Source organism: Muscardinus avellanarius (genome assembly GCF_963383645.1).
Source record: "Muscardinus avellanarius genome assembly, chromosome: 6".
Taxonomy (NCBI): Eukaryota; Metazoa; Chordata; class Mammalia; order Rodentia; family Gliridae; genus Muscardinus; species Muscardinus avellanarius.
In genome coordinates, this window is record NC_137791.1 from 135895770 (window position 1) to 135905698 (window position 9929).

General features: G+C 52.8%; 1 protein-coding gene across 1 annotated transcript; it reads left to right on the forward strand.

Moving 5' to 3' along the window:
• Positions 1-8049: 8049 nt before the first annotated feature.
• On the forward strand, positions 8050-8415 carry LOC308264303 (MORF4 family-associated protein 1-like; the record flags this gene model as incomplete). The annotated part of the gene is made up of 1 exon (XM_080697464.1): positions 8050-8415. One exon carries the CDS (start codon positions 8050-8052, stop codon positions 8413-8415), a length of 366 nt encoding a protein of 121 aa, XP_080553590.1.
• Positions 8416-9929: the final 1514 nt, after the last annotated feature.

Genomic DNA, 9929 nt, shown 5'->3' on the forward strand with positions numbered 1-9929 from the left:
CTCCTTCCTTCCTTTTTTTCTTTTTGAGCTTTTAAAATAATCCTTTTTTAAAGTTGTTATGTGCATTATAGGAAACCAAAAAACACAAAGGACAAAGGACCAGCGCCATTCATAGGGGCCAGCGCCATTCATAGGGACCAGCGCCATTCATAGGGGCCAGCGCCATTCATAGGGGCCTGTCCTCAGCCCTGCGCGTGTGCACGGTGTCTGGTTTTGCGTAGCTACGATGGTGCGGGGTGTACCTCGCTTTCCAAAATCCCAGAGCCGTGAACGTTATCTTTATAACCGTGAATACACTTCACTAACTCAGTCTCTTAGAAAATGTAATCTTGCCCCTTTGGAGGTCAAAAAACTCATAAAAGACAAGAATGCCAAGGCTTGCTTCCTGATAAAAGTATTGGCAGAGTTATGATTAAATATTGCAGTCCCTGTATGCTCAGCTTAAGGTGAAGTTGGGTGGGGTGGTACACACCTCTTATCCCAGCACTTGGGAGGCTGAGACAGGAGGGTTGCAGGTTCAAAGCCAGCCTCAGCAACTTAGCAAGATTGTCAGTGACTTAGTGAGACCCTGTTTGAAAATGCAAACTGAAAACAGAATGCCCCTGGGTTCAATCCCCAGTGCCACAAAAAGAGACAGACAGACAGACATGCAACAGAATACTTGAAGCGTGATGTTTCTGTGCGTTCCTTACCACACCTAAGCTGCTCACATATTAGCCACAAGGTATGTTCCCACTGGATTAATCAACGTATCCCCTTAGCACAGCCAGAAGAGAAGCACTCGGGCTGGGGTGTAGCCCTTTACACAGGATGCCCGGGTTCTATCCCAGCACCACTGGGTCACTGCACACATCTGGCCCGTGTGCTCCCTCCAACCCTCTGCTGCTGCCCAGCGAGCAGGTCCTGGCACGCTGCCCAGAAGTGGGGGGCACGTCCCTGTCCAAGATCAGATCCTCACAAGCCTGCTAACCTGCTCCTCCTCGCTGTATCCCATGTCACCTCAGGACACCCGTAAAGTTTAGATGCTTCAAGGTGAAAAGCCTGTTGTGCACCAGAAACAAGTGCAGCCGGGCGTCGCCATCTCCATCCGGCTGCAGGATGGGGAGGGCCCTGGCAGGAGCCAGCCTCGCCTTCTCTGCTGTCTTCGTTGTAGCCTCCCCGCTGCACCAGTCAGCTCCAAGAAGCGGGTTGATAAGGCCACTCCCGGAAAAATCTTTTCTAACAACCAACAAAAGAACATTTATTCAGGGATTATTTTACCATTTCTACTGTGTGTTGGGGGGGGGGTACTGCGGCTGGAACCAGAGGCTTTCTACCTCTGGGCTACACTCCCAGACCCATTTTATACTTTATTGGGCAACAGGGTCTCACTGAGTCACTGAGAGCCTCACTCAGTAGCTGAGGCTGGCTTCAAACCTGTGCAATCCTCCTGTCTCAGCCTCCCAAGCGTGGGATTCCAAGTGTGCGCCCCCACGCCTGGCTGTGTGTGTGTCTTATTGGGGATTGAACCCAGAAGCATTCTACCTCTGAGCTATATACCTCCAGCCCTATTTTATTTTTATTTGGAAACAGGGTCTTATAAATTGATGTTGCTGAGAGCCTCACTAAGGAGCTGAGGCTGGCTCCCAACCTGTGACCCTCCTGTCTCAGCCGCCCAAGTCCTGGGATGACAGGCGTGCACCACCGCGCCTGGCCCATTTCTACTTTGAACACACTCTGGCATTAACTTGCTAGTCCTTCCGCAGCAATACTGGACTAAAACACACAGAGAACGATGGCTAAATGACAGGATAAACGGAGCTCTGGGAAGAGACCCTCGCCGGCCCCTCCACGCCGCGCCCACTGTCCTGCAAGTGTTCTGCAGGACCTCTGCCTGACGGCTCTGCCCCAGCCAGTGCTCCTGAGCAGCCCCAGAACATCCTGGACAGACTTGCTCACCCTCCTCTTTCACCACGTCTTGTGCCCTGGGAAACATCTGGGAAGACCTGTACTCCCAGCGAGGACCGAAGCCTCCTATTTTGCACAGTAACGAGGGCCATCAGTTGGAAGTGGCTTCTAGGCAGAAATATTCTGGCCCAGAACCCTCCTTCTTCCCACCTCTGGCCCCCCTCAGTGCACAGATACGGTATCTGTGCTGCTCAGGGGGATCTTAACTTCCCATCCCTGGGTGGATTTGTTTATTTTTTCTTTTGGGGGGTCTACCTCTGAGCGACACCCCAGCCTTGTTTTTTATTCTTTACCTGAAACAGGCTCTCACTGAGTTGCGGAGGGCCTCACTAAGTAGCTGAGGCTGTCCGCGAACCGTGATCCTCCTGTCTCAGCCTCCCAAGTACTGGGATTACAAGCATGCGCCACCACGGCCGGCCCTTGAGTGGTTTTAGAACTTGCAGCCCCTGCACCTGGCCTCTTTTGTCCTTCATGTACACGGCATATACGGCTAAGTAAACAGCACACAAGACACGGGGGCACGCTCACTCCCACGGGCCAGCGCGCCGCGCTACGTTTCCCTGAACTGGCGCACACGCTCGGTGTCCTACTCGAGAGGGGGCCTGGCCCGGGCATAGTGGCCTATTCTTGTAATCCCAGTAGTTGGGAGGCCAAGACGGCAGGATCTCACGTTTGAGGCCAGCTTCAGTAATTCACCAAGACCCTGTCTCAAAAATAAATAAACAAGCCCGGCGTGGTGGCGCACGCTTGTAATCCCCGCGCTTGGGAGGCGAGAAAGGAGGATCGCGCAGGTTCGGAGCTAGCTGTGCTGGCTTAAGAGACCCTGTTTCCAAATAAAAATATAAAAATAGGTCTGGGAGTGTAGCCCGGAGGTAGAAGGGCTTCCAGGAACCCCAGTACCACCAAAAATAAATAATAAATAGGGCTGGTATATATCTGAGAAGTACAATGCCCTGGGTTCCATCTCCAGAAAATCCACACACACACACAAAAGAAGGGCCTGGCCTTTGTCTCCAAAATAATGGTTCATGTGATTTTGTTGTTGTTATTTTGGTGTGTATGCGGTGCTGGGGATTAAACCCAGGGGCATTCTGCCTTCAAGCTATATCCTCAGCTCTATTTTAATTTTTTTATTTGGAAATAGGGTCTCACTAGCTTACTGAGAGCATCGCTAAGTTGCTGAGGCTGGCTTTGAACCCGCGATTCTCTGGTCTCATCCTCCCAAGGACTGGGATTACAAATGTGTGCCACCACGCCTGGCTGCACATAAGTTTTAACCAAAAAAGAATTATAAAATGTGTTATGGAGCTGGATATGGTGGTGCACACTTGCAATCCCAGTACTTAGGAGGCTGAGACAGGAGGACTGCAGGTTTACAGCCAGCCTCAGATACGTAGTGAGACTCTCGTAACTTAGACCTCGTTTTAAAATAAAGAATAAAAAACAGGGCTAGGGGTGTAGCTCAGAGGTAGAAGCCACAGATGCCCCCCCCCCGGGGGGGCACCGGGCTCCTGGGGGCTCCTGGCTGGAGGGGCGCTGCAGGCCTGGGCTGTGACAGCAGTGCTCAGGCCCCGTGTGCGGTAGGAGTGGCACTTCAGCTCCTGCAGCTGCATTCACGTACAAGTCAACAGTAAGGGGCTGGACAGGGGGCCGGGCGTGGTGGCGCACACTTGTCATCCCAGCACTCGGGAGGCTGAGACAGGAGGATCGCGGTTCACGGACAGCCTCAGCTACTTAGCGAGACCCTTTGCAACTCGGTGAGACCCTGTTTCAAAAAATAAAAACAGCCGGGCGTGGTGGCGCATGCTTGTAATCCCAGCATTCGGGAGGCTGAGACGAGGATCGCGGTTCACAGACAGCCTCAGCTACTTAGTGAGGTCCTCTGCAACTCAGTGAGACCCGGTTTCAAATAAAGAATAAAAAATGGGGCAGGGGGTGTAGCTTGGAGGTCAAATGCCCCTGGGTTCCATCCCCAGATCTGCAATAAATAACTAAATAAATAAAAAAGACTAAAAATTAGGGCTGGGGTGGGGGTAGCTCAGAGGTACAATGCCCCTGGGTTCCATCTCCGGTACCACTAAAAAAAGAAGGAGAAGAAGGAGAGGAAGAGGAAGAAGAAGAAAGAAGAGGAGGAAGAAGAGGAGGGGGGGAGGAGGAGGAGGAGGGGGATCTCCTTGCAGGAGCAGGATTTAGTCACAGGATGGCAGAGATAGTCTCTGCTTTAGCCAGTCAGGATCTGGGCCGGACTTGCTGGGTTGCAATAGGCTACCTATGGTATGCCAGGAGAGCAGGGAACCAACCACCAGGGACATGGTGTAAGACCCTGCGGAGCATGGGGCCCACACAAGGGCTTGGTCTCCAAACAGGAAGGTTATGGAAAGGTTATGCCCAGGCCAGTGCTGAAAGGGTGTAGACAGACTTCGGCCAGGAGGGCCCTGGCTCCCCAGCTCATCCTCAGCCACTTGCTCCTCCAGCATCCCTCCAGCAACTTCCGCTGAGAAAATTAGAATATATGAGAAAACCCACTCACAATAGCGCAGTTGCTAACAATCTAACATCTATTTGTTATTTAAAAATAAAACACTCCCCGCACTTGGGAGGCGGAGACAGGAGGATCGCGAAGGTTTGAAGCCAGCCGCGCTGGCTTAAGAGACCCTGTTTCCAAATAAAAATATAAAAATAGGTCTGGGAGTGTAGCCTGAAGGTAGAAGGTTTTCCAGGAACCCAGTACCACCAAATAAATAAATAAATAATAAAATAAAATAAAAAGGGTTGAGGGCAGGGGAGCGCGAAGGTAAACTGCCCCTAGGTTCAATTCCCAGGACTGAGTAAACAAACAAGACACTCTCAGAGGGCATGGCGGCTCACACCGGTAATCCCAGTACATGAGAGGCTGAGACAGGAATATCACAGGTTTGAGGCCAGCCTCAACAATTTAGCAAGGCTCTCAACAACCTAGCAAGACCCTATTTCAAAATAAGAAATATAATAGGGCTAAGAGGTAGACTGCTCATGGGCTCAGTTCTCAGTACCACACAATAATAATAATAATAACAACAACGACGACGACAGGACTGGGGAGCCAGTGGTGGTGCTACAGAGTTGTGACCTCAGTACTTTGGGAGTAGGGGGATCACAGGTTCAAGACCAGCCTCAGAAATGTAGCAAGATTCTCAGCAACCCAGGGAAACCCTGTTTCAAAACAGAAATTTAAAAAAAAACAGGCTGAGGGTTGCCAGACGTGGTGGTGCACACTTGTCATCCCCACGTTTGGGAGGCGGAGACAGGAGGATCGCACGGGTTCAAAGCCAGCCTCAGCTACTTAATGAGGCCCTCTGCAACTTAAAGAGACCCTGTTTCAAAATAAAGAATAAAAAAATAGGGTAGGGGATGGATGTAGCTAAGAGGTCAAATGCCCCTGGGGTTCCATCCCCAGACCCGCAAAAAAAAAAAAAAAAAAGAAAAGAAAAGAAATGTTGGACAGTTTTTTTTTTTTTTATATACCCTGCACAAAAGCCCTAGCTGAGTGGGACCTTTCTCTTCTCATCCTAGGCAAAAGGCACTGCTTTTCAATTCATCCACGCATACAAGCCAGCTGTCCCCTACCCGGAGTCTTTAGAGTACTTTTGGATTCTCAGCAAAATTGAGCAGAAATTGGAAGACCACCCTCCCCCAACTACCGGCATCCCTGCACCAGACTGAAGCACTTGTTAAAACCAGTGAACTAGCCGGGCGTAGTGGTGCACGCTTGTAATCCCCACGCTTGGGAGGCTGAGACAGGAGGATCAAAGCCAGCCTCAGCTACTTAGTGAGGCTCTCAGCAATGTATTGAGACCCTGTTTCCAAATAAAATATGAAATAGGTCTGGGAGTATAGCCCGGAGGTAGAAAAGCCTCTGGGTTCCACACCCCCCACCCCCCGTACCACCAAAAAAAAAAAAAAGCCAGTGAACTCACACTGGGGTGATTGGAAACAGGGTCTCTTAAGCCAGCGCGGCTGGCTTCGAACCTGCGCAATCCTGCTGTCTCTGCCTCCCAAGCACGGAGATAAGTGTGCGCCACCATGCCCGGCAGAATTTGCTTTTTTAATTTTTTTTTTAACTGAAGATGGAGCCAGGTATGGTGGCACACCAGTACTTGGTGGGGGTGGGGTGGGGGGTCGTAGGTTCATGGCCAACCCTACTTACTTACTAAGGCACTCCACAACTTAGTGAAACCCTTTTCCAAAATAAAGAATTAAAAAAAAAAAAAAGGCTGGGGATGTATCTTGGAAGTAGAATGCTCCTGGGTTCCATCCCCAGTACAAAAAATTAATAAATAAAAACTGGGGGTGGAGCCCGGGGGTAACTACCTCTGAGATACAGCCCAGCCCTTTTTGCTTTTCATTCTGAAACAGGGTCTCACTAAGTCGTTGAGACTCTTGCTAAGCTGCTGAGACTGGCCTTGAACCTGCGGTTCCCGTCTCAATCTCCTAAACACTGGGATTACAAGCGTGCACCGCCATGCTCAGCTTAGGGTCACCCTTGATGTCGTACAGTCTGTGGGTTTAAACACACATATCATGGCATAGACCCACCATTCTAACATCATGGGGAACGGTGTCACTGCCCTTAATATTCTTACTGCTCTGCCTCTCCCTCCTCAACCAACCACTGGTCCGTATACCGTCTCCATGGTTCTGCCTTTTCCAGAGACCATAGAATCAGACGTAGCCAGACACATTATACAAACTGGTGCCATTTAGTAATATGCATTTAAAGCTACTCGGTGCCCCTTATGGCTTGAAGGCTCATTTCTTTTTGGGACTGAGTAACGTTCCGCTGTCTGACTACAGCACAGCTTACGCGCTTACTGAAGGTCAGTTGCTTCTGAGTTCTGGCAGTTATTAATAAAGCCAGGATGAGTAGCTGTGTGCAGATACGTGTGGACATGCAGGTTCATCTAATATGAATGAATTTCAAGGAGTGTAATTGCTGGATCATAGAGTGTGCTTAGTTTTTTATTTTTATTGTATTTTATTTTTTGCAGCACTGGGGATGGAACCCAGGGGCATCCTACCTCTGAGATACACCCCCAGCCCTATTTTTTATTCTTTATTTTGAAACAGGGTCTCATTGAGTTGTGGAAAGTCTCACTAAGTAGCTGAGGTTGGCCAGGAATCCACCTTCCTCCCGTCTCAGCCTCCCAAGTACTGGGAATACAGGCATGTGCCACCACGCCCAGCTGTTTAGTATAAAAAGAAAAAAACTAGCAAACTGTTTTCCAATGGGACTGTGCAATTTTGCAATCCCAACACCGAGTGTCTGTTCATGCACAGCCACCACCAGCGTTCAGGGTCGCCAGTGTTCCTTTTTTCTTTCTTTCTTTCTTTTCTTTTTTTTTTTTTTTTTTTTGCGGTACTGGGGATGGAACCCAGGGGCATTCTACCTCCGACCTACACGCCTTGCCCTATTTTTTTGGACTTTAGTTTGAAACAGGGTCTCACAGAGTTGCAAAGGGCCTCACTAACTGGCTGAGGCTGGCTTCGAACCCGCGCGATCCTCCTGTCTCAGCCTCCCGAATGCTGGGACGAAAGGCGTGCCCGGCTCTCTTTTCATTCTGAAGCAGGGTCTGCGTTCCCGAGGGCCTCAGTAGGGGGCTCAGGCCGGCTGCGAACCTGTGATCCTCCCGGCTCAGCCTCACCAAGTACAGGGAACACGAGCGGGCCCACCACGCACACAGCAGAGCGGGCGGGGCTCCCGGCGAGGCGAGGGAGGGGGAGGGAGGGGAGGAGCGCGCGCGCGCGTGCGTGCCTCTGCGCGTGCGTGCCCCTGCGCGTGCGTGCCCCTGCGCGTGCGTGCCTCTGCGCGTGCGCGGCGGCGCTGGCCCCGCCCCTTCGCCGCGGGGCCGTAAAGCGCGGCGGGGCCGAGTCGCGAGAGGCGTCGCGCCGCGGCGGCGCCGGTTGACGGCCGCGCCTCCATTTTGTCCGCCCGCTCCGTGCGCGTCAGTCGCCGTGCCCGCGGCTGCTGCGAGCAGAAAAGTTGCGGCGGGGCCGAAGTTGCGGCGAGCGCAGCGTCGTCGCCAGGCGCCCGGGCGTCCCTTTGTCGCGCGCGGCGCAGCGGAGATGCGGCCCCTGGACGTGGTGGAGCCGGCGGAGCCCGAGGAGGTGGAGGTGCTGGAGCCCGAGGAGGACTTCGAGCAGTTCCTGCTGCCCGTCATCAGCGAGATGCGCGAGGACATCGCGGCGCTGACCCGCGCGCGCGGCCGCGCCCCCGCGCGCAACCGCGGCAAGCTGTGGGAGATGGACAACATGCTGATCCAGATCAAGACGCAGGTGGAGGCGTCGGAGGAGAGCGCGCTCAACCACCTGCAGGCCCCGGGCGCCGCGGGCGCGGCCGAGCAGGCCGACGAGAAGGCGCGCGAGGCGGCCAAGATGGCAGAGATGCTGGTGCAGCTGGTGCGGCGGATAGAGAAGGGCGAGTCGTCGTGAGCCGGGCGCGGGGAGGCGCCGACGCCCTCGGCGGGGAGCCGGAGAGCCTCGGCTGCCCCTCTCCCCCCTTTCTTTCTCCTCCTCCTCTGTCCACGCTCTGTCCTCACTCACTGCGTTTCCGCCGTGGTCTGCGGTTGATGGCCTCAGTACGCGTTCTGTGGTTCGGTGTTTTCGTTCGGGGAAGTAACTTCTCTTTGGCGATGCCCTCGCCTACAGGAATTCGGGCCTAGATGGTGAGCGCCTGGCGGCGGGCGCGCTCGTCCCCGGGCTTTGGCGGTTGTGGTTTCAGGATTTCGAAGCGCCCTGCCCCCTCGTGCGTGACCCGATGGAGGCCCGGAGGCGGGGGTGTCCGGCGCTGATTCCAGAAGACGACTCCATGCGGCAGCCGCCGAAGAAGGGACCAGACCTCAACGGGGATGGGGATGGGCCGGAACTAGCTGGGACTGATGGATCGGAGAAGGGTGGAGGACAGTACCTTTTGTATTGGGGGACTTTGATTTCTGTGTGAGACCAAAGGAGGAGACATGTATTTCGTTCAAAATTTAAATCTTATGTGCACACTCTCTGATGTAACCTGTCTCGTGAGTTTGTTTGGACATCTTAGCTCTATTCTACAGCGAACCTACAATGGGAGGTACAGTCTTGTACTCTGTACAGGTTGGCGCGATGCCCTCAATATGCTTAGCGGGTTCTGGAATCAGATGGAAGGTATTTGCAAAGACCCTTCCGGGGCTGGGAAGGAAAGTCTGGAACTGACTACGCGGGGCCCTGAACTGCACGGGGAAGAGGCATCTTCAAGGTTCATATGTTGTCCAGCTATAAGTTTATTGAGTAGCAGACCTGATACCTATTTGAGGTCAAAACCCTACCATGTTAAAAAGAAAAAAAAAAAAATTTACCATGTTAATAAAAGTATTCGTTTGCTTGAAAAAAGACCTAGAACGTTATTGCGTGAGAAATTGTTTCTTTAAGAATGAAATCTTTCTCATGGATTGTCCTCATCGCTAAAGGGAGTGTGCATCTGGTTTCTGGGGCTCTCAAGCCTCCAGTCCAGGGGATCTTTAGCTGGGGGGGGTGGGGGGGTGGGTAAGGATAGAACACACTTGGGTTTTGGTGTAGAAGGGAACGCATGGAATCCTGTGGTCCAGGGCCTGCCTCCGAGAGCCGAAGGATGAGAACATAGTCCTCTATGGTCTCTGCACTGGAAACACAGCAACCAAATATAATGGGGAGCTAGCAGCCTGCGGTGGGTGTGGCGATGACCCACCCCCTTTCAGGAAGAAAGGCTGGCCCTCCCCCACTGCTGGAGGGTAGCTGGGGTGCTCAGCAGCTTGCCCTCCATGGGAGGGGTCTGCACAACAGAGCTGCTTAGTCATGCCCCATCTCAGAGGGCCTCTTAATGTGTGATCACTGAAGCACATTTCGGCCTCACAATTGCCCGAGAGGTCTGCTGAGGTTTCCTTAGGACTATCAGTTGAGCTTCCCCGGTGGCCCTCCCCTTCCACAGGTAGTGA